The sequence below is a fragment of the Procambarus clarkii genome, chromosome 2, assembly GCF_040958095.1.
Source record: "Procambarus clarkii isolate CNS0578487 chromosome 2, FALCON_Pclarkii_2.0, whole genome shotgun sequence".
Lineage (NCBI taxonomy): Eukaryota > Metazoa > Arthropoda > Malacostraca > Decapoda > Cambaridae > Procambarus > Procambarus clarkii.
This window is the reverse complement of record NC_091151.1, coordinates 33,783,784-33,809,226: the sequence shown is the minus strand read 5'-3', so window position 1 is coordinate 33,809,226 and position 25,443 is coordinate 33,783,784. Positions and strand designations below refer to the sequence as shown.

At 45.0% G+C, this 25,443-nt stretch overlaps 1 protein-coding gene across 6 annotated transcripts in view; it reads right to left on the bottom strand.

Annotated features, from left to right (window-relative positions):
* The window catches only part of LOC123762225 (uncharacterized), a 184,073-nt gene that overhangs the window by 59,578 nt on the left and 99,052 nt on the right, over window positions 1-25,443 (bottom strand). For 5 of the 6 annotated variants that reach the window (XM_069324165.1, XM_069324171.1, XM_069324154.1 and 2 more), the window contains exon 6: window positions 19,295-19,419. In XM_069324165.1, the coding sequence (XP_069180266.1) occupies window positions 19,295-19,419 (125 nt within the window). Of the gene's footprint in view, window positions 1-19,290; window positions 19,420-25,443 lie in introns of all 6 variants that reach the window. The other variant, XM_069324184.1, reaches the window with a different exon arrangement.

Here is a 25,443-nt window from a genome sequence, read left to right as displayed (position 1 = left end):
ATGACAAGGGAAGAGAGAATGCAAGCAGCAGACGCGAGGAAGGAGCGCAGGGAGAGAGAAAGGAAAGGGAGCCACACCCCCGATCCCTACAATCCCAGAGGGAAACGGGGAACCCTCCTCAAACAGTGCATTAGCCACAGGGAGTGCGGCACCACCCCCTCATTCCACCCAACAGACACCCTACCTGCCCCAACCCCTGTCAGCCCCCCACTAAGTACCCACCTAAGGCACCCCTCTCCTCCCACTCACCCCCCTCCTCCCACTCACCCCTCCCCCCAGGACCTCCCTTCTCCCTCATCCCCCAAGCCCTCCCTTCTCCCACATGCCCTTCCATCCCTCCCACCCACAAGCCCTCCATTCTCCCCCACCCCCCTAAGCTCCCCACTCTCCCCCACCCCACCTAAGCCTTCCCCTCTCCACCACTCCCCAAAACCCTCCCCTCTTCCTCAACCACCTCAGCCTTCCCTTTCCCCCCACGCCACCCAAGCCCTCCCCACTTTATTGCCCCCCCTCACCCACCCCCCCAACCCTCCCCCCCCTCACCCACTCCCCCTACCCTTCCCCTCCCCCCCCTCACCCACTCCCCCTACCCTCCCCCCCTCACCCCCTCCCACCCTCACCCACTCCCCCTACCCTCCCCCTCCCCCCCTCACCCACTCCCCCTACCCTCCCCCTCCCCCCCTACCCCCCCAAGCCCTTCCTCCTCCACCAGTCTCCCCATACCAGATCCTCCCAGCTCCCACTCACCCCAGACCCCACAGGTCCTCCCCAGAGGAGAAGCAGAAGAGAGTTAGTTTCAGGGCAATGTACTCGAACATAGATGGGATCACAAGCAAGGCAAGTGAACTAAGGGAAAGAGCACAAGAAGTGAACCCAGATGTAATTGGACTCACTGAAACAAAACTCTCTGGAATCATAACGAATGCCGTGTTTCCCCAGGAGTACACAATAATAAGGAAAGAGAGGGAAGGTAGGGGAGGAGGAGGAGTGGCCCTACTCATGAGAAAGGAATGGAGTTTTAAGGAGATGGCTATCCCGGGCTGTGAGGGTTTCAGAGACTACATAGCAGGCACCATGACAATGGGAGGACCAAGGATAGTAGTAGCAGTAATATATAATCCTCCACCAAATGACAAAAGACCCAGTCAAGAGTACGAAAGCAACAACATGGCAGTTAACACTATAATTGAGAGGGCAGCCTCTTCTGCCTGTAGAAATAGATCCAACCTGCTCATCATGGGGGACTTCAATCACGGCAGGATTGATTGGGAGAACAAGGAACCGCATGGAGGCGAGGATACGTGGAGAGCCAAACTACTGGAGGTGGCGACTAGAAACTTTTTAACCCAGCATGTCAGTGAACCCACAAGGATGAGAGGAAACGACGAACCAGCGAGACTCGACCTGGTTTTCACCCTGAACGACTCTGACATAAGAGAAATCAGTTTTGAGGACCCAGTAAGAATGAGCGACCACAGTGTATTGGTGTTTGAGTACCTGATTGAAGAAGGGTTATTGAACTCGAGAAGGGATACCGAAACCAAAAGGTTAACATACCGAAAGGGAAACTATGAGGAGATAAGAAAATGCCTAGCAGATATAGCATGGGAAACAGAGCTCAGGGAAAAGACGGCCCAAGATATGATGGAATACATCACGCAAAAATGCAAGGATGCAGCAAACAAGTTTGTCCCAGTCCAAAAGGAAAACAGTGAAATGAAGATGAGAAACCCATGGTTTAATCAGAGATGTAGGCTAGCTAAGCAGCAAAGTAAAAGGGCATGGAGAAACTATAGGAATAACAGGACACTGGAGAGCAGAGAAAGATACCAGAATGCCAGAAATGAATATGTTAGGATGAGAAGAGAGGCAGAAAGACAATACGAAAATGACATCGCAAGCAAGGCAAAGACTCAGCCTAAATTGCTGCATAGCCACATCAGGAGAAAAACAACAGTAAAGGAACAGGTTATGAAATTAAGGTTAGGGGCAGAAGGATTCACTACAAACGACAAGGAAGTGTGTGAGGAACTGAATAAGAAATTCCAGGAGGTCTTCACCTTGGAGCAAGGAGAAATCCCAGAGATAAGAGAGGGAATAGCTAACCAGGAACCACTGGAAGAGTTTATGATTACCAGCGGGGAAGTAAGGAAGTGTTTACTAGAATTGGATGTGACAAAGGCTATAGGTCCAGATGGAATCTCCCCTTGGATACTAAAGGAAGGAGCAGAAGAACTGTGCCTCCCGCTCTCCATGGTGTATAACAAATCACTGGCAACAGGGGAACTGCCAGAAATTTGGAAAGCAGCTAACGTAGTCCCGATATACAAGAAAGGGGGATAGACAGGAGGCACTGAATTACAGACCAGTGTCCCTAACCTGCATACCATGCAAGTTGATGGAGAAGATTGTGCGAAGAAAGCTAGTGGAACATCTGGAGCGAAAAAACTTTGTAACACAGCATCAACATGGATTCAGGGATGGCAGGTCCTGCCTCACAGGGTTACTTGAATTCAACGACCAAGCAACAAAAATAAGGCAAGAAAGAGAAGGGTGGGCAGACTGCATATTTTTGGATTGTCAGAAAGCCTTTGACACAGTGCCACACAAGAGGCTAGTGAAAAAACTGGAGATGCAGGCTGGAGTGAAAGGGAAGGTACTCCGTTGGATACAGGAGTACCTAAGTAACAGGAGACAACGAGTCAGTGTGAGGGGTGAGGTCTCAGATTGGCGAGACGTTACGAGTGGAGTACCGCAGGGGTCAGTCCTTGGACCTATACTGTTTCTGATATATGTAAATGATCTTCCAGAGGGTATAGAATCGTTTCTCTCAATGTTTGCCGATGATGCAAAAATTATGAGGAGGATTGAAACTGAGGACGATAGTAGGAGGCTACAAGATGACCTAGACAGACTGAGTGAATGGTCCAACAAATGGCTGTTGAAGTTCAACCCGAGTAAATGCAAAGTAATGAAACTAGGTGGTGGAAATAGGAGGCCAAACACAGGATACAGAATAGGAGATAAAGTACTTAATGAAACGAACAAAGAGAAAGATCTAGGAGTTGATATCACACCAAACCTGTCTCCTGAAGCCCACATAAAAAGAATAACGTCTGCGGCATATGCGAGGCTGGCTAACATCAGAACAGCGTTCAGGAACCTGTGTAAGGAATCATTCAGAATCTTGTACACCACATATGTAAGACCAATCCTGGAGTATGCGGCCCCAGCATGGAGCCCGCACCTTGTCAAGCACAAGACGAAGCTGGAAAAAGTCCAAAGGTATGCCACTAGACTAGTCCCAGAACTAAGAGGCATGAGTTACGAGGAAAGGCTGCGGGAAATGCACCTTACGACACTGGAAGACAGAAGAGTAAGGGGAGACATGATCACAACCTACAAAATCCTCAGAGGAATCGACCGGGTAAACAAGGATAAACTATTCAACACTGGTGGGACGCGAACAAGGGGACACAGGTGGAAACTGAGTACTCACATGAGCCACAGAGACGTTAGAAGGAACTTTTTCAGTGTCAGAGTAGTTAACGGATGGAATGCATTAGGCAGTGATGTGGTGGAGGCTGACTCCATACACAGTTTCAAATGTAGATATGATAGAGCCCAGTAGGCTCAGGAATCTGTACACCAGTTGATTGACGGTTGAGAGGCGGGACCAAAGAGCCAGAGCTCAACCCCCGCAAACACAACTAGGTGAGTACAACTAGGTGAGTACATACACACACACACACACACACACACACACACACACACACACACACACACACACACACACACACACACACACACACACACACACACACACACACACACACACACACACACACACACTGGGGTTAGTGTAGATTAACAAACGCTAGGGAAAAGAAAATGGATCAAGCAGGATGGTAAGAAAACAGAACACAGGTGGAGGAGAGGAACAGGACGAGTTATACATGGAGATAACTGTTCGCGCATGGAGGGAAATCACTGAGGAACTGAAAGACATGAGAGGACTCACAGATAAACTGCAGAATGAACTAAAGGCAGCGTAAGAGGAGATAGCAAACCTAAAAACAGGATCTCCTCAGACTGTGGCACAGGGGACCAACCCCCAGGTACCAGGAGATGCAGCAATGGCAGGGACCTCTACAATGGGTGCCACCTTTGCTGAAATGATGAAGAACCCAGGAGCAATGGCCACAGTCAAGGAAGATGTAATGAAAGCAATAACCTCACAGGAGGCAGCTAGATGCACGAGCCAGTTACTGGAAAGTAAATGAACTGTAGTAGTGATAGGTGTTAAGGAACAAGAGGGTTCCACAAGGAAAGAATGGAGGTCTAAGGAGAAAACTACATTGGCAGGGATACTAAAGGAGAACGGAATGGAAGGAGCTGAAACAGACATAGAAAAGTTTTTCCGGATTGGCCAGTACAACAAAGACAAAGACCAGTTGATCAAGGTAGTACTCAAAAACGAGTGCATCAAAGAGAACATACTAGCAAAAAAGAGCAAACTGAAATATGTAACGAATTACAGACAGGTATTCCTTCAGAGGGACATGACCAGGAAAGAGATAATAAAGGCAGCATATGCAAGGAAAAGGCGCAGGCAGAGGGAAGGGAGCCAGGGAACCTCAACCCCCAGCCCAGGAATCCCAGTGGGGAGTGTGGAACCCCAACCCAGCACCTCGTGAACCCCAGAGGGGACTGCAACATCCCAAATCACTATCCTATAGGTGGGGAGTTCCACCATTCCACCCAATTCTACCCTCCCTCCCTACCCCGAGTACACCCTTCCCTCCCACCCTCTGGTCTTTCTCCTGCCCCAAGCCGGCCCAGACACGAACTAAGTCCTCCATCCCCCACCCCAATTCTAAGCCATCCTCCTCCTGCCCAACTTCCCCCCCCCCCCCAACCCCCAACTCGCTCAGAACCCCTGGTAACTACCCCACAGGAGGATGAGCCTTCCCAAGCAGCAATGGCCATGGAACAGCTTCCTGAACTAGTGGGGAGGGTGGGTGAAAATGGATATAGGAAAGTGAGCTTCAAGGTAATGTACTCAAACATCGATGGGATTACCAACAAAGCAAGTGAACTGGCAGAAAAGGCACAGGAAGAAAACCCAGATGTAATAAGACTCACAGAAACAAAATTGTCAGGAGTCATAACAAATGCTGTGTTTCCAAAGGACTTTTACATAGTAAGGAGAGAGAGAGACGGGAGAGGAGGAGGAGGAGTGGCTCTGCTGATAAGGAAGGACTGGAGCTTTGAAGAGATGGAAATTCCGGACTGCGATGCATTCAGTGATTACATAACAGGAACTATGACAATGGGTGGACCTAAAATAATAGTGGCAGTCATTTACAACCCTCTATTAAATGACAGAATACCCAGGCAAGAGTTCTACAGAAACAACATGGCTACCAAAAACATAATAGAGAAAGCAGCTTCAGTTGCTTGCAGGAATGGATCCAGACTCTTAATCATGGCCGATTTCAACCATGAAAAGATAAACTGGGAGAATGGGGACCCACATGGAGGTGAAGACACATGGAAATCTAAACTTTTGGAAGTGAGTACAAGGAACTTTCTGAGCCAACATGTCAAGGGACCCACAAGAATGAGAGGAAATGACGAACCAGCTAGACTCGACCTGATATTCACCTTAAATGACTCAGAAATAAGGGAAGTCAAATATGAAGCCCCATAGGAATGAGTGACCACAGTGTATTGATATTTGAGTATCTGGTAGAAGTAGGGATAACCTATCCAAGGATGGGATTGGAAGGAAAAAGGCTAAATTACCGAAGAGGAAAATATGACGAGAGGAGGAACGTCCTAATGGGAATACCATGGGAAACAGAACTCAGAGAAAAGACGGTACAGGATATGATGGATTATGTCACTCAGAAGTGTCAGAAGGCTGCAGACAGGTTTATCCCAATCCTAAAAGTGAAAAATTAAAAACAACAGAGGAATCCGTGGTTCAACCAGGAATGTGCGGCAGCAAAGCAATTGAGTAAAAGAACATGGCGAAACTACAGGAACAACAGAACACCAGAGAGCAGGGACAAATATCAGAGGCCCAAAAATGAGTACATCATAGTGAGGAGAGAAGCAGAGAGACAGTACGAAAATGACATCGCGAGTAAAGCAAAGACCCAACCAAAATTGCTCCACAGCCACATCAGGAGGAAAACAGCAGTGAAGGAACAAGTGATGAAACTGAGAAAAGGGGAGAACAGATACACAGAGAACGACAAAGAGGTGTGTGAAGAAATCAACAAGAGATTCCAGGAGGTCTTCACAATAGAACATGGAGAGGTCCCTGCACTAAATGAGGAGGCAAACCGAACAACCTTGGAAGAAATTTACCTCACCAGTGATGAGGTCAAAAGGAATCTGTAGGAGCTGAATGTGTCAAAAGGAATCTATAGGAGCTGAATGTGTCAAAGGCTGTTGGGCCTGAATGAATCTCACCGTGGATTCTAAAAGAAGGTGCAGAAGCACTTAGTGTGCCACTCTCTATAGTGTATAACAGGTCACTGGAAACGGGAGACCTTCCGGAGAGCTGGAAGACAGCTAATGTAGTCCCAATTTACAAAAAGGGTGACAGGCAAGAGGCACTGAACTACAGGGCAGTTTCCCTAACTTGTATACTATGCAAGGTGATGGAGTAGATTGTGAGGAAAAGGCTCGTAGAGCATCTGGAGGGAAACAGCTTTGTAAACAACAACAGCATGGGTTCAGAGAGGGTAAATCGTGCCTCACAGGCCTAATAGAATTCTATGACCAAGCAACACAAATTAGGCAGGAAAGAGAAGGGTGGGCAGACTGCATTTTTTTGGACTGTTAGAAAGCTTTTGACACAGTACCTCACAAAAGGCTGTTACAAAAGTTGGAGCAGCAGGCAGGAGTTAAACGTAAGATGCTCCAGTGGATAAGGGAGTATCTAAGCAATATGAAACAGCGAATAACGGTGAGGGGGAGGCATAGAGTGGCGAGATGTCACCAGCGGGGTTCCACAGGGCTCTGTACTCGGACCCATCCTGTTTCTAGTATATGTAAAGGACCTTCCAGAGGGTATAGACTCATTCCTCTCAATGTTTGCTGATGATGCAAAAATTATGAGAAGAATCAAAACACATGAAGATAGACAGAGACTACAGGACGACTTGGACAAACTGGAGGAATGGTCTAGAAAATGGCTGCTAAAGTTCAACTCAGGAAAGTGTAAAGTAATGAAATTAGGCGAAGGGAGCAGAAGGCTGAACACAAGGTACCATCTGGGAGGTGAAATCCTGCAAGAGTCAAATAGAGAGAAAGGTCTGGGGGTCGATATCACACCGAACCTGTCCCCAGAGGCCCACATCAAAAGGATATCATCAGCGGCATATGGTAGACTGGCCAATATAAGAACTGCTTTTAGAAACTTGTGTAAGGAATCATTCAGGACCCTGTATACCACTTATGTAAGACCAAGCCTGGAGTATGCAGCTCCAGCCTGGAGTCCATACCTAGTTAAACACAAGACGAAGTTAGAGAAGATTTAGTGGTAAGCCACCAGACTGGTCCCGGAACTGGTAGGAATGAGTTACGAAGAAAGGCTAAGGGAGCTGAACCTCACAACCCTGGAAAACAGAAGAGTTAGGGGAGACAAGATAACCACCTACAAAATTCTCAGGGGAATTGACAGGGTGGACAAAGTCAAATTCTTTAGCGCGGGTAGAACACGAACAAGGGGACACAGATGGAAACTTAGTACCCAGAGGAGCCACAGAGATGTTAAAAAGATTTTTTTCAGTGTCAGGGTAGTTAACAACTGGAATGCATTAGGCAGTAATGTGGTGGAGGCTGACTCCATACACAGTTTCAAATATAGATATGATAAAGCCCAATAGGCTCAGGAATCTGTACACCAGTTGATTGACAGTTGAGAGGCGGGACCAAAGAGCCAAAGCTCGACCACCGCAAACACAACTAGGTGAGTACAACTAGGCGAGTACACACACACAACAGGCGCATCAGGATTAGGAAAACTCTGCCCATTTGTTTTTTCTGTGGTGCCGGGGGATCGAACCCCGGTTCTTAGGTCCCCGAGTCTAGCGCTGTCCACTTAGTTACTACACCACCCATGGCTTCCTATGATCTACCTGTGTCCTATTGTCCTATTATCTCTCAGTAGGATTCCCTTCTGAGTATACCTATAATTGAAGGAGCTTTTTCTCTCTTCAATCATAAGTATATTGGAGTTATAAAGTACCTAAACTTTCATCTCTAGTGATTCAATTGTGAAGGGAGTTTTACAGTCTGAGGGAAATGACAGATGTGGTCCCTATATATAAGACCAGAGATATGATTGAGGCACTTAACTATAGATGAGTGTCACTGACATCTCATCCAGTAAAATACTCAGAAAATGATAAGGATAAGATTAGTTAAAGACGTAGAGAGTATTAAGTATATAAACAAGCTTTAAATAAGGAAAATCATGCCCTACGATCTAAATGGAACTCGATGATAATGTAACACTGTAAAGTGTTTTGGTTTAGTTTATTTAAAATATATATATAGTACATGAGTCACAGACAGGGATTTGGAAAGGCGCCAGGTTGTCGGCCTGAGATCTCACACCTCAAAGCGTTAATGACCCCAAGTGACCTGAGGTCAGATCATGCGAATTTCACCTTACTTCTACTAATCTTATAATTGGAGCCTGGTAGCCTTCAAACTTGCCGACGTTTAAGGAGTGGCTTGGTAGAAAGCCGGAGGCTATCTACTTGTGGGCGGAGTTAGCTACTAGGTTCCCCAATAAATACTCGGAGAACTATCGATTCGAGAGCATTAACAGACAGAACGGCAGTCAGCAGAGCAGAGAAGACGTCCCTAGCAGGGAGGCTGTCGGCCGGCAGGGCGAGACAGTCTCTGTCAAGCTACAGACCCCCCCTCTATCCAGCTATAGGCAGAGACACTTGGTGAGTTGAGCAGTAAGGTGACTTGGTCGTGTTTTACAAGTGTTGTGTGATGATCAGGGGCAGTCAGTTGTAGTGTTCTCAGATTCTTGGAGGATGACTCATTTTGAATATTAATCTTTAACATTTTAATTGGATTGCTTAAGTTATGATATTTATCATGAAAAATATAATTGTTGAATTTATTATTTAAATGGTCATTCACTGTGTTCCTAGAAATCTTGAGTTGAGGTGAGAAAGCCTCTGTGATTACTGGTTTCATGGTTTAGAATGAGTACAGGATAGAGATGGGACATATCAATAATGACCTTGATAACATCTTTTGAGAATTTTGTGATACAGACAAGTTCCATTCCTTGTCTTGTATGTGATGATCTAGAATGGATGGTGGCAGCATTTCGTCTTCTACTATCTACTCTTCTACTTCTACTATCTACTCTTCTATTTCTACCTATCTATTCTTCTCCCTCCACCCCTCTCTAAACTCTCACTTTCAATTAATGACCCTCCTCGCTCCTCCCACCTCTCTCCCTCTCACCCCAAACCCTCACTAATTACTTCACTGTTCATTTCTTTCCTATTGTTTCCTCTTATACGTTTGTGGCAGTGAAATGAATTCTAGAGTTCTCTCTAGAGTTTCGGGTAGCTGACCCAGTTACGACGCCTTGTAGTCTTAGCACCTAGGTAGTCAAATACCTAGGTTACAAGGTGTTGAACGAGAAAGGTTGCCTTAGGAACTCTGGAGGTGCTCTAGAATAGTTAGCTAACTGAGGACAGGATAATGGACTAGAGAGAGCTGTTTCCCCCGGCCTCGTTAGTTAACTGGGGGGGGTGGAATAATGGACAAGATAGAGCTATTTCCCCCACCCCCCCCCCGTTACAATGTTGGCAGCGGTGTTGAACAATGTTTATGGTAGTGTTCATTTAACATTGTTCAGTCCCACGTGTCTTTTTGCCGCTCAGGCGCTATCAGGGAGATCTTGACAGGTGTTTAATATTCGCGAGGTAGCGAACTTTTTTTCAGGTTAGGAGATAGTGATTCTCTGGCGTTGTGGTTTAGTGAGTTTGAGTTTTGTGAAATTCAGGGAATGTTCACCAGAACTTACGTGTGTAGTGATTTATGTTAGTGATAAGATTTGGTGATTTGGGAACTTAGCGGTGTTGGTAGTGGAGCTCACCTGAGTGTGACAGGTGACCTCGCATGTCCCACGGGGACACCCAGCCACCGCTGGTCTCCAGGTCAGTAGGGGAGTCGCAGGTGTAGTTCTTAAGTAGTATTAAGTGGTGGTTCTGCTCAGATTATTGCGATTGACTGTTTTACTCCATTTGAACGCAATAACCCGAGGTGTACTGGTCTTGTACAGCATGCTAGGGGGAGGCTTAGTATGTCGTATGCTTAGGAGGCTTAGTATGTAGACTTCACGTTGGGGACGCTCGACGATAGATAGTCTGGTCACAGGGGTGGCAACAGTTTGGAGTTGTTGACCGGCGGAGAAGCTAGGGAAACACTCTGGGTCACGTAGGTGGCTGTAGGTTAAGGGTGGGAGTAATGGATATTTAAGTACGTGTTACGAACCCGGATCCAGCGTCCGAGCACGGAGCAGTGACGACCGCGCCATCTGTGGGTCAGCTCCCGAAACCCCCTCCAAACGGACGACGACACCTGGTGAGGACGACGTGTACTGGCCACAGGGGCCAGTTTCCAGTCCTGTTCAGCTCACAACACCGCCGCTGCTGACCTCTGGTGAGGTGGTGCTCAGACGACAACGCCATCAATGGAGTGGATATGTCTGGCGTTTGTGTCTGAGCCTGTAAGTGAGGTGTTTTTGTGTGTCCCTGTTATTGATGACGTGTCTGCTTACAGAGTCGACCTGGGACTGCTGTGATGGAAGTTGAGTCAGTCTACCCAAGGCAGCCGTCCCCATACCTTGTGCTTTGCTGTAGCAGCTGTGAGTCGCCTCCCGGAAGAACACTGTGGTGTTACCCTGCCAGTTAAGTGGCAGTAGAAGGCTTGTCTTACCCGGGACCGACTGCTGGAGACGATTGACCACTGGGGTATTGAGGACAGGAGAGTGATTTGTGGTATCACACAAGGCTCCTGACTAGGGCGCTACCCTAGTATCGCTCGTGGAGTGGCCTGACCAGCGTTGCTGATCCGGAACCTGCCAGCAGACCTGCTGGACTTGTGGTTGACGGCCTCTACGGCGGTGCCCCCAGTGGAACTGTGTTTTGGCTGGCCTGTGGCCAGGGTAGACTCAGCTTGTCGAAAGGATTCGTCGAAGAGGCCACGAAAGCACCGAGGACTTGGCACCGAGAGTTGGGATCCAGAGTCTTCAGGAGAAGACGATTGTGTAATTCCCTTGTGCAGTGTTAATACCCCTCCCCCCGAGTAACCTTTTATATACTATTTATTTGGTGATGGTAATAATTATAATCTTAAGTTTTTGCCTTTATTTCCCTTCCCCTTTAAGTTACTTGCGTCACGGATCTCATTCCTTGAAAGCCACTACTGGCTTGGGGCCGGATACAACTTCCTCTAATAACATCAGAGTACGAACTCAGTTGCGACCCGAGAGGGCCGTAACATAATTGGCATCCCCAGCGGGATCCGTCCCCTTGTTAAGTATGTTTGACAGGGGTGGTGAAGTGGCGTAATCCCTGTATATAATTCCCCCTGTGTGTGACGATTGTGACGTTATACGTCCTGTGCGGTGCTCAAGAGTGACTAAGTGCGATATTGTGCAGTGCGGTGCTCGCTGTGATTAAGCGATTAAGTGCAATATTGTGTAGTGCGGTGCTCGGGGTGATTCAGCGCAATATTGTAGAGCGAAGTGTTCGCTGTGATTCAGTGCAATATTGTAAAGCGAAGTGTTCGCTTGGATTCGGTGCAATATTGTGTAGTGCGGTGCCCGAGGTAATTACGTGCAATATTGGCAAGTGAGGTGCCAGGTGCGATAAAGTGCAATATTGGCGTAGAACAGTGCTCGGTGCATTAAGTGCTAACGTGTAAGCAGTGTGTTAAGTGCTAGTTGAGTGTTCCATCTGTGACAATGGCAGAAAAAGCTACCATCGATGATCTGGACGATGTTCAGGCTTTTCTGAACAGAGTGGACTGTCTTGCCAGATTAAAATATCTGAGCAAACCAGAGCTTGTACTAGTGAGCGCCTACCTGGAGATCAAGATCCGTGCCAGTGATTCCCGTGTGGAGATCTTGTCCAAGGTTCACCGGCACTTGAAGGCAGAAGAGAAACAGGAAGGCGAGACTCCTAGTACAAAGGAAGGTGAGGAAATAGCTTCCATGGAAAAGGAAGATAAAGGCAGCGACATTGACAGTGATGCAGGAGAGCTGAATATTAGCTTACTTACAGTCAAAATGCGCGCCTTAGAGATAAATCGCGAGATAGAGTGGAAGAAGTTAGAATTAGAACGAGAATTAAAAGATAAAGAAATGGAGATGAAGGATAAAGAAATGGCGATGAGGCGTTTAGAATTGGAAGAAAGGAAAGAAGAGCGAGAGCGAGAAAAAGAAAGAGAAGAACGAGAAAAAGAACGAGAAAGAGATGAGAGACGAGAGAGAGAAGAACGAGACAGACAAGAACGACGAGACAGAGAGGAAAGAGAGAGACAACATGAGCTAGAAGTATTACGGTTAGGTGGTCGGAGGCCAACGACGGAAGCCAGCAGTTTCGATCCGGTAAGGAACATCAAAATGGTCCCAAAATTCAACGAGAGAGAAGTTTCGAAGTTCTTCGCAGCCTTCGAGAAAGTCGCTGCCTCTTTGGAGTGGCCAAGGGAGAATTGGGCCATCATGATACAGTCAGTCTTGACTGGGAAGGCCCAAATCGCCTACTCCACGTTATCCCTTGACGACTCCGGCGATTATGACAAGGTGAAGAAGGTTGTGCTCATGGCGTACCAATTGGTACCTGAGGCGTACAGGCAGAAGTTTAGAAACCTGAAGAAGACCTCAGAGCACACTTTCACCGAATTCGCCACTATCAAGGAGCGACTTTTCCAAGAATGGTGTGCCTCTCGGAAGGTGGAGACCAAAGAAGACCTCGAGCAGCTCGTACTGCTAGAGGACTTCAAGGATTGTTTGTCTGGAGACCTGAAGACGTACTTAGAGGAACAGCAGGTAGAGACCTTGAGTGCGGCAGCCACCATGGCTGAAGAATACATCCTGACGCATAGGCCTTCTGCTTGGTACGTCCCAAGGCATTACCAACGCCGGTTTGATAAACCTCAGGACGAAGAAGAGACCCCCGTCCCACGAAGCGCTAAGAAGACGCCCCCAAGTAGCCCTCGAAGAACCAGTCCTAGCAGCCCGAAACACCGTAGTCCGAGGAGGAACATGGTGTGCTGGACTTGTGGGCAGAAAGGGCATGTAGCTGCTATGTGCCGAGGCAGAAGAGGTGGCGGCGCACGTAGGGAGGTGATGATGATGAGCTGTGTTACACCACCAGCAGGAAGCCAGTCGACGGCGACGCAGGAAGGACCAAGTTTGTTCGCCCCTCACACTTCAAGCGGGTATGTAACGAGTGATCATACTGGAAGATCAGTTGTAGTGCTCAGAGATAGTGGAGCAGCCCAGTCCCTGATCGTGAGAAGCTCGTTACCCGAAGGAGTGAGTGTGGTTGGGAGACCAAAGGTTGTCCTGGTTGGGTTTCCAAGGACGCGGTACATCGCCCCCTTAGTGCCGGTACATCTCGACTCGCCTTACTTCAGCGGCACATGTGCATTGGCAGTAGTCGATACCCTCCCTGTGGCTGGGATTGATGTGATACTAGCCAACGACTTGGTGACAGATTGGAGCATCGATCTTCCCAAGGTCGCGGACGGGTCTACCGGAACAGCAAGGTCTGAGGTAACTACAGGCAATGGTAATGTCCAGGTAAAGACAGACCCAGATGTAAGTATGTTTAATCCTTCCTCTCACCCGCAGATCGACAGTTTTCTAGCAGTGTCTCCTGATTCTTCTCTCGACAAGGAACATGAGGTTACGATGGCAGAAGTACCTGAGCAAGAAGAGAGGCCTTGTGTGCAGGCACCCACGGGTACCAACGAGTCTGGAGCGAAGGCGGATGTGTACTTGCGGTATGGCAAGGTACAGCGTTCATTGAACCGGCCAGAGATTCCCCAGACGTCAGAGGTATGTGAGGTGTGTTCGAAAGGTCTAGTGCCCTCTTTGGTCCAAACCAGGCTAATGGATGTAGCCGGCTATGGACATGACAGGCTCAGGAAGCTTATCCCTCAGTTTACCAAATGTTTCCTACCGGTATTTTGTTTGATTCTTGTGTGTGTTCTCAGTAAGGATCAGTGGACGACCCGAAGGATGATGGCTCCCTTGAACATCGTGAAGAGATCCCAGGGATTAGAGACGTGCACTGTGAGTGTTGCAGTCGAAGAAGGAACCTGGAAGGTGATGGTAGATACAGGAGGTACGCGATATGATAATATGAGTGACTGTTTCCAACAGGTTGACACCCCCCGTGTGATAGCTGAGCCTCAATGCAGTGTTATGCGGAACGTTGGTCGACCTGACGGTGGCAGAGCGAATGCCATCTTCGATGTACGAACAGCCTCGTTGGAACTAGGTGTGGGCCTAGTAGAGGAGTATGCTGTAAGTACTGTTTTACCCGCTGTCGCTGTCACTCTGAATTATCAGACCCCTGTATTCCAGGTTCCTGTCTCCCTGAAGGACCATCGGACGGGTACCAGAAATGCCGTCTGTGATCAGCCATCATCGGTGCCACGACACAGGGAAGTGTCGAGTCGCCCCTCATCGTTTCTACACCGATTCTTACTCGAGAGAGGTGAGATGATGCCCCTGCTTGACATCGCAGTGGAGACGTGGAAGATTACGCCAGGCAGGACATTGCCTTACATCTGCAAGTTTCCTTTGTGCCGGAATTGTCCAGTAGGACAGTTCTGTGGACGAGACAGCCTCACCGTTCCAGTTTATAAAGCATGTGAGTCCATTTGGAGTTGTGTCGCCGTACTAATTTGATTTGTGTTTCTTTTTATAGAACCCAAACCAAATTCTTTTTGGTGGGGAGGTGTTACGAACCCGGATCCAGCGTCCGAGCACGGAGCAGTGACGACCGCGCCATCTGTGGGTCAGCTCCCAAAACCCCCTCCAAACGGACGACGACACCTGGTGAGGACGACGTGTACTGGCCACAGGGGCCAGTTTCCAGTCCTGTTCAGCTCACAACACCGCTGCTGCTGACCTCTGGTGAGGTGGGTCTCAGACAACAACGCCATCTATGGAGTGGATATGTCGGGCGTTTGTGTCTGAGCCTGTAAGTGAGGTGTTTTTGTGTGTCCCTGTTATTGATGACGTGTCTGCTTACAGAGTCGACCTGGGACTGCTGTGATGGAAGTTGAGTCAGTCTACCCAAGGCAGCCGTCCCCATACCTTGTGCTTTGCTGTAGCAGCTGTGGGTCGCCTCCCGGAAGAACACTGTGGTGTTACCCTGCCAGTGAAGTGGCAGTAGAAGGCTTGTCTTACCCGGGACCGACTGCTGGAGACGATTGACCACTGGGGTATTGAGGACAGGAGAGTGATTTGTGGTATCACACGAGGCTCCTGACTAGGGCGCTACCCTAGTATCGCTCGTGGAGTGGCCTGACCAGCGTTGCTGATCCGGAACCTGCCAGCAGACCTGCTGGACTTGTGGTTGACGGCCTCCACGGCGGTGCCCCCAGTGGAACTGTGTTTTGGCTGGCCTGTGGCCAGGGTAGACTCAGCTTGTCGAAAGGATTCGTCGAAGAGGCCACGAAAGCACCGAGGACTTGGCACCGAGAGTTGGGATCCAGAGTCTTCAGGAGAAGACGATTGTGTAATTCCCTTGTGCAGTGTTAATACCCCTCCCCTCGAGTAACCTTTTATATACTATTTATTTGGTGATGGTAATAATTATAATCTTAAATTTTTGCCTTTATTTCCCTTCCCCTTTAAGTTACTTGCGTCACGGATCTCATTCCTTGAAAGCCACTACTGGCTTGGGGCCGGATACAACTTCCTCTAATAACATCAGAGTACGAACTCAGTTGCGACCCGAGAGGGCCGTAACAGTACGTAAGATTAGGAACGGTATAGTTAAGTTAGGCTAGTGTTTTGTCTATTAGTTTTGATATTTATTGTGGAGATTCATTTAGTGACAAGTTAAAAGTAGTGACGATCTTATTCTCTCTTCTCTAACTTTACTGTTTTACTTCTCTAACAAGTACTGTTTTATGTTCCACCAAGTCAATATCATTCAGTGTTAATTGGATTATTTTAAAAATTTAAGTGTAGTTGTTGCCAGGAGGAGAGCGGTATGACTGGACTGTGTAACCCTATACAAACTACAGGGTCACACAACAATTTGGGAGCACGGTATTGTCGCCTTTCTGTTCATCCACAGCCAGAAGAGAGGAGCCAGAAGAGAGGAGAGACGCACATACAGAAGAGGGAGACGGCTGCTGTGTACCACACTCAGGGGCGTTCCTCACCACCACCACGACCAGCCCACTACCTGGAGGTCATGGCTCCACCATCACCACCACCACCCCGGGGACCCCAAGATGCAGCCCTCTCGGTCGGTCAACATTGGTCTACCCAGTGGACCCCAGGACGGACGGACCCCAGTGGACCCCAAGACGGACGGACCCCCAGTGGACCCCAGGTCGTTTTGCAGACGACCCCAGACGACCCAGTAAAGATGGAAGAGGAACAACAACGACTCCAGTCTGTCCCACCAACATCGGTCTACCCAGGATGGACCCCAGGACGGATGGACCCCAGGTCGCTTGTCAAAGACCCATGGGAGGAGGAAGAGAGAAGAAGGAAGAGAGAAGAAAGAAGAGAGAAGAAGGAAGAGAGAAGAAAGAAGAGAGAAGAAAGAAGAAGATAAGACAAGCTGAGACACGATGCCTAGTGTCCCTTGTGGGTGTCAGCATCATTGCATGGAGCGTAATTGCAAGACAGGATCGTTTGCCTTAACTGGCCGCCCCTCCTGCAAGCAGGTTGCTCTGTTGAGTGATTCTTCCTGTGTCATGCGGACTTTATGTGGCTGTCAGAAGTGGCTCTCTGAAGGAGGCGTGCTGGAGCAACAGGGAGGAAGAAGAGTAGGATGGGATTTCTACTGTTGGCAACTATATGAAGGTCTCGAAACTTGTAGTCCCCATAGCTGTGAAGAACCCCAATATACGTCTCTCATGGTAACTGACATAGGGCCAATTACAGATCAGCTGGGACAACCGAATTCCACGGTCCTGTGCGCAGTTCAAGTAGTAACGGCTTTCTGATTGACCAAGGGTTGTTGTGCGTTAACGACGGAGAAGCGACGGAGGCAGTTGTGTTGAAGAAATGTGGTACAGGATTATCTACAAGACCAAGCAGTGACGTCGCCCAGCCAGAGACAATGGACGTCTGTCTATATATTTCATTTTTTAGAGTAGGATGATGTATATTTGTTTAGCTAGGATGTATTTTTTTTATTTCGGTTATAAAGTTGTTGCACACAGCTAGCTTGCTTTAGCAGTGTTGCAAAAACTTTATTTCGGGGAGAAGGGGAGATGTACCACTGTAAAGTGTTTTGGTTTAGTTTATTTAAAATATATATATAGTACATGAGTCACAGACAGGGATTTGGAAAGGCGCCAGGTTGTCGGCCTGAGATCTCACACCTCAAAGCGTTAATGACCCCAAGTGACCTGAGGTCAGATCATGCGAATTTCACCTTACTTCTACTAATCTTATAATTGGAGCCTGGTAGCCTTCAAACTTGCCGACGTTTAAGGAGTAGCTTGGTAGAAAGCCGGAGGCTATCTACTTGTGGGCGGAGTTAGCTACTAGGTTCCCCAATAAATACTCGGAGAACTATTGATTCGAGAGCATTAACAGACAGAACGGCAGTCAGCAGAGCAGAGAAGACGTCCCTAGCAGGGAGGCTGTCGGCCGGCAGGGCGAGACAGTCTCTGTCAAGCTACAGACCCCCCCCCCCTCTATCCAGCTATAGGCAGAGACACTTGGTGAGTTGAGCAGTAAGGTGACTGGGTCGTGTTTTACAAGTGTTGTGTGATGATCAAGGGCAGTCAGTTGTAGTGTTCTCAGATTCTTGGAGGATGACTCACTTTGAATAATAATCTTTAACATTTTAATTGGATTGCTTAAGTTATGATATTTATCATGAAAAATATAATTGTTGAATTTATTATTTAAATGGTCTTTCACTGTGTTCCTAGAAATCTTGAGTTGAAGTGAGAAAGCCTCTGTGATTACTGGTTTCATGGTTTAGAATGAGTACAGGATAGAGATGGGACATATCAATAATGACCTTTATAACATCTTTTGAGAATTTTGTGATACAGACAAGTTCCATTCCTTGTCTTGTATGTGATGATCTAGAATGGATGGTGGCAGCATTTCGTCTTCTACTATCTACTCTTCTACTTCTACTATCTACTCTTCTATTTCTACCTATCTATTCCTCTCCCTCCACCCCTCTCTAAACTCTCACTTTCAATTAATGATCCTCCTCGCTCCTCCCACCTCTCTCCCTCTCACCCCAAACCCTCACTAATTACTTCACTGTTCATTTCTTTCCTTTCGTTTCCTCTTATACGTTTGTGGCAGTGAAATGAATTCTAGCGTTCTCTCTAGAGTTTCGGGTAGCTGACCCAGTTACGACGCCGTGTAGTCTTAGCACCTAGGTAGTCATATACCCAGGTTACAAGGTGTTGAACGAGAAAGGTTGCCTTAGGAACTCTGGAGGTGCTCTAGAATAGTTAGCTAACTGAGGACGGGATAATGGACTAGAGAGAGCTGTTTCCCCCGGCCTCGTTAGTTAACTGGGGGGGGGGGGGTGGAATAATGGACAAGATAGAGCTATTTCCCCCACCCCCCATTACAAAATAATGTAACGAAATTAAGATAAAGCTAAAAAGGTTAAGCAGCGGGGATACATATTTCTGGACTGCCAAAACATCTTTGACTCAGTGCTTCACAACAGACATACTAAAAAGTACTTGACGGTTCTGACAGGGTAGAAAGAAGATGTTCACAGTGAATAACAACAGCGCCAGATGGAAGCTTGAGAAACAGATGAGCCAGAGAGATATTAGTTTTTAGCATTTGAGTAGAAGGGAAATGGAAAGAACTAAATGAGCAGATTATTGAAAAACAAAGTCCTTTGATAATTTTGTATGTAGATATGATGAGAACTAGATAGCTAATCACTTCATTGAACAACCAACTGGTGAAATGGCGGAATCCAAGAGCAAAATCTTTGTACTTTACAAGAAATAAGTGAGTATATACACACTAACCGACCTGGGAGACCCCACGAAGAACCCGTCCACCCGCTGCGTGGGCCAGGGAACACTTCCTGGGAAACTTGTGCAGGTGTAACTGTCGTGGGCCAGCACCCGACCTGTCATCACCGGCCACAGTCTTCTCTGAGGGGTAAACAACGGACATAATTATGTGCAGGTGTAACTGTTGTGGCTAAACACCCAACCCTTAATCACCGGTCACAGTCTTTTCTAAGAGGGTCAAGAATGTAGATATTTAGGTGGGTAATTCCCACCAAAAATATATTATAGTATGTTTTATTTATAGTGCGTGGTTTATGAGAGAGCAAATGGACCAGGAATAGCTACTTTTAGACCCAAGACAAGCCCTCCCAGAACAGCGAGTTATTCAGCAAATGACTACCATTTTGTGATGTGGTAAACAAGAGAGGCCTCTTGAGGGTTCCTTATCAGGACACTTAAAATAATGCGAAGGATTATTTAATTAGAATGGTAATACTCTAAAATAAATACATATGAACCATAAATAACTGTTTAACCAGATACGTTTACTAACTGGAGTAAAAAGCCCATTTTTAAATCAAACTTGGCACTTTAAATCCGCATCAGCGATGCCATCTGGGTGGGTGTGGGGCAGACTGCATCAGTGAACTCTCAACCACTACACCACCACAATGAAGACATACCCCGGTCATACACACTGACATACACACACACAAACAGTTACACTAAGCCTTAAGGGGGCATATTACGCTTTTTTAAATGTTGTTTAATATCAATCAAACTTTTTTGACTAGTTGTATATAAAATTTGGTTCACCTGGCTCAACTCTCAGCATCGTATCATAAATAGGAAGGGAGGAGAAAAAATGAATTGTTTCAAAATTTTTCCAAAATGGTCAAAAAATTACATAAAACAAAAGTGTCAACTGAAATCATGTCTATGACTCTAAACTATCACAATATCATATAATAAAGCATTTTAATATTCAGTTTTATGCCAAAAAACAAATGAACAAAAAAAATCTCAATTTTTTTTTCATATTTTTTATTAGCCGATTTGCATGAAACTTATACACCGTACAGAACGTATGCTTCTCTGTAAAGATGCAAATTTGGAGGAAATTGGTTGAAATCAACTTCAACCACAGGTGGCAGAGTGTTTGATCTTAATTATTTTCAAGAAACATAAAATTGCATCTCCTCTTTCATTTTTTTCAATTTACATGAAATTTACACTTTATATGTAGAGATGACGTCTCTACAACATTTATAAACCCCTTTATTCATAAGTTTATTTATTGATTTTATAAATATTTGCAAACATGAAATATTGGCATGTATTTTGGGGGGGAACTTTGACTACTTGTATTAGTAAAACTAAACATATTTTGGATAATCCTTTTTATAAAAATCCTTTATTATATGCTAATATGATATATGAGTGTCGTAGAAATGATGTCATTTGAAACTTGGGGTTGTAGTTAATTATTGATAGATCACAGCCATGCTTGCACAATATAAAAATACTAAAGCTGCTATAGCTGCTGCGCCAAATTTAATTCCATCACAACCCCAAGCAGTCTACCCACCTTTACTGGGTTAGAAGAGAAAACTGGGACGATTTCTGGGAGCGTTTTTATATATAAATTCAAAGGCATCTATAACCAAGGTAAATAAGTTCTCATATTTAAAATGCCAGCTTAAAGGGGAAACGAGAGCTGTAATTGCGAATTTAGACTCGACAGACGACATTATTGCCAAAGAAATATTGGCAATAATGTGTTCACAATACAGAAAGAACTTATTATCTCTACAAGAGATATTTGATGGCTTAAAGACAGTTGTCACCCGTCTGAGAACACAACAATAGAATGCAGAAAAAGGGCACACAAATCTCCTCTGACAAAACATAAATGTACAAAATACTGGAAAAAGCCAGTAGTGTCTTCTTCCCCTTCAATTTCACCTGTCAAACTGTCACATAGTAATAAACAATAACCAATATATGACAGCTATATCAGAAGCAAGATTTTATGGAGAATTCATTGAGTTAATTTAAGCTTACCCATTTTAAGTGACTTGCCATGTATTCTAACCACTTGACATAATATACTAAATATGGCCATAAATGTACAATAATAATAGTCAAACGGATATAAAACACTTCATTATTTGCTAATGAAGACGTGCTGATGATAGGAGATTTGGCATCTTGCAACACTGTGACTAGCGGGAAATTTTTATGTATCTTATGAGAGTATCCTCACAGGCAAGACTTGATGTTGATAATTAATGGCGTCTCTTTCTCCCTCTCCGATCAAACAACACGTCGAGAGGTTGGATCACTTTTCTGCCTTTTATTGACAATGGGGGAAGACCTTGGTTTTATTTGGACTTATTTAGATCCGTTCATAGAGAATACTTTTTATCTATTTTGTTCTCCAGACTGGTGTTTTAAGATGACTTCACAAAATTATTAGCTGGTGAATTTAATTTTGGTGATGTGGCAATTATGGTGGTATTTTTTCTCCAATATTTTTCTCCAATGTCATATAATATTTAAGTAGATAATTAATTCAAATAAAGGTAGAGAAGTGGACTGTAAAAACTTTAATATAAAATGGCGTGATTCCCCTACACATCTTTTTTTTTGAGGGGGGGGGGGGGGAATAAATTCTAAATTCTACGTTTAATATTGATATGATATAATTTCATAAATAAATCAGAAATAAATTGAAGCATGGGTTAGTATGCTAAATACTAAATTTATACATTTGGAAGCTTAGCTGCCAAAGACGAACGGAGAATACGTCCAGCAGCTCTATGACCCATCTAATCCTGTCAATGCCTGTTATTTGGGGCGACACAGGATTAATAATTAAGTACGCTTCCTTTGTAGATAGCTCTACGCTGAAATATAAATATCATGTAATTTTTACCTAAGTGTGTATATTTACACGCATTCTCATGAAATTAGAGCAATTAGGCATGGTAATTACACTCACGGATGTTATTTTGTGTTCCTGCTGCATAACGACAAGGCACCTGAAATAAAATATATGTCATGGCCACAACAATATATTTCAGGGTACTTAGACTTGCCTAATGCGGTGTCCATAATAAGATGGAGCTGTCTAATCAGTTTGAGGCTTGATAATGCGCGGATGCTCCTATAATCAGAAGATAATAACGACCAGCTTCAAGACACCATTCCAATATGGCTTCTCTCTGCCAAGTCTCTTTAGTGAGTGTCCTGCGTGCCACCCAGCACCAAATGGTGAAACTTGGTATATAATTCACAATATTTTAATCTAATTTCCTACCAAAAGGAGACTTTGTCGACGTTATTTATTTCACAATAACGTACTTTAGGTAACAGCAGATTATTTCTTGTGGTGTATATCATTTAACCTAAATGACATTTGCTAAAATACTTATATTCGTAGATGAATTTTAGTTGATTACTTTGTTTACTGGATTAGCTGTAGAAAACTCTATCCAATAAACAGCCATATAGTTTACTAAATTGAACTAAATCAATTGCCAAACTATATCCCTTAATAAATTCAACAAGGTTAGACACGTTTAATTCAATTTATGTATTGTGACGATAATCTCTTTCAAGAGAGATTGAGCCTGCTCTTCCCTACATAATTCACGCCATTCATGTACAAGATACTATATTGAAGATACGTCCACCAGTATCGCCAAACGTTTTGCCCAGGAAGCAAAGCGTACCTTGCACCACCAGACACACCGGCTCCCGCCCGCCGTCAACGAGCAAACTACCCATTCTCCGCCTGCCTGCTCCTGATTGGCTGGTGTGTCGCCGCACCTGCACTCACGCCACTACGTGAGTCGACGTCTAGGCCAGTACACGCCGTACTCCTCAGAATATCTCTGTGCACTTTGGAGTTAACATCTCTCTCTGGTAGACAAAGCTATGGCTGTCGTGTACTAAGGGAGGTGGCAGCTTAAGCCAGTATTCTCAGCACCTGATTAATATTACTATTATTTTGCACTTCATTTTATTTTAGAGTAAATTTCACCGCCATTAATTATTCATGTTATTTTGTTTGTTGACTTGTTTTGAATTTTACGTAAGCCAAGGGAATGTCTTTGTTCATATCTTGCTTTCTAGAGTAATTAAAATTTCATTGTTTATACTTTGTGTTTTGTGTGTCTTCCCATTACCTTACCACAGACAAACAGGCAAGCAGGGTTTCATTTTTTTCTGTAAATGTGACAAGGCATTGCCCCCTGCCATTGAAGACTGCCGAACATCAACACTCCAACACTTTACCGTCACAGTATATATATAATTTATTCTCGTGGGAGCTAGAAGGCTGATGCAATCGCGGTCATGAATAATAGGAAGAATTTGGCGGTACTACGATTCTGATCAGCAGTGTTAGTAAATTATAATTACTAGTACAATAAATACATATTATCGCACTAGGGGATAGTATTTGAGTGTCAGAAATTTCCGACAGCAGTTAAACTTTCGTTTCTGGTAAAAATTTCACAATTCTAGTGTTCTTTAAATGAACAATTAACATATTTTTTTATTCATGTTAGTACAAAACCCCTAACACAGTAAGATAAAAGTACAGTGTTAGGAAGTAAAGTTTACTAACATTATTAATTCCTGGTGTAGGAATGCCAAAAGTTTCTTACTATACATGGCTGCTGTTGCGTCAGCCGCCACACCTCCCATGGGGACGAATTCTTTATTTGAATCTAATTAAACCCACTCTAAATTCTGCTCTATTTGCGTTGTAATTTAGATTGGAAATTTATTTAATTTGACTAGAACAAAATATAGCTCCCTTCAAAGGTGGAAATTTCCACATCAGTGATCAGCTGATTCCCGGATGGAATAAAAGTCACGTTACATATACCACCTCTGTATATGTGCTTTAACCTAAAATTTCTTCAATCCAGTGATATGAACAGTGGACAGCTGTCTACTGGTATTTGAAGTTAATTGTTTAGGTGTAAAACGACGTCAATACCGTCATATTAGAGAACAGGATAAAATTGAATAACGTGACCTATTTTCATGGTCTCATGGAGAGAGAGGAAAAAGGGAGTGCTACTTGCTCACGGAGGCTTACATGTACAACAATTCGAGCAGGTTGTTATTTTGGGATCATCCGACTACTTATGACTCTCAGACGTTGCTGCTAGCTTCATACATAAAGGGACATTGTGTTCGGTTGGTGGTTATTTCTTTGATAGGTTCTTATGGCCATATTTACCTTTTAGAATAACCGGCCGTTATGCCGCAAGACAAAAAAAACAACCTGAGTAAGTTTACATCCTTTAGGCAGTTAATGCCTTTCTTGGTGATTAAATGAAGATATAATGACACTACAGAAGTTACATTGTATATTTTCCACAGCGTGGAGAGATACTACCGGGAGCCAGCCGCCTCAACTTGTGATTCACTCATGTCAGCAATGCTATCATAATGAGGCTAGGAATTTGACTGACTTTCGGGAGAATATCAGGCGTACACCTGCTAACCTGCTCGACAGCTATGCCCTATAAATTTAATCAATGATAATTGTAGTTAGTATATTAACACCATAACAAATTATTTACCAATGAATACTTACTATTGAATATATATTCATGAATATTTAAATGCACAGTAGTTTTAGCAAATTTACTGTGTATTGAAAACCCTCAAATACTGTGCAAATCAACAAATTTGTTGAAATGGTAATACTCGACATGTATCTAAATTTTAGTACAGTCCACTCTTACTTTCCATTTAATTATCTAATAACAATACTAAAAACTACTTGTTGGGAAATTCCCACAACATTTACGTTCCTGTAACACGGCGGAGGGGGGGGGGGTGATCTTCTTTTTAATCCACTTCACCCCTGCCCGTATTCTATTTTCTTCACTTCTACCGAGGGACCCCAGAGCTACTCTAAGCCGAATCCCACGCCACTTGGTCTTAGCCGTTTTGACTGGCTAAGATTCTACAGCCTCACGATGTGGTACCAGACTCCCAGCAAACTCTAGAATCTCCTTCTGCTACCACCACCAGACCATTAACACGAAGCGCAATAACCGGGGTCTGAACCAATTAAGAACTCAATAACCTTGGGGCTTGATCCCCAGGTATCTGGAATAGGAGGGAAGAATCTAC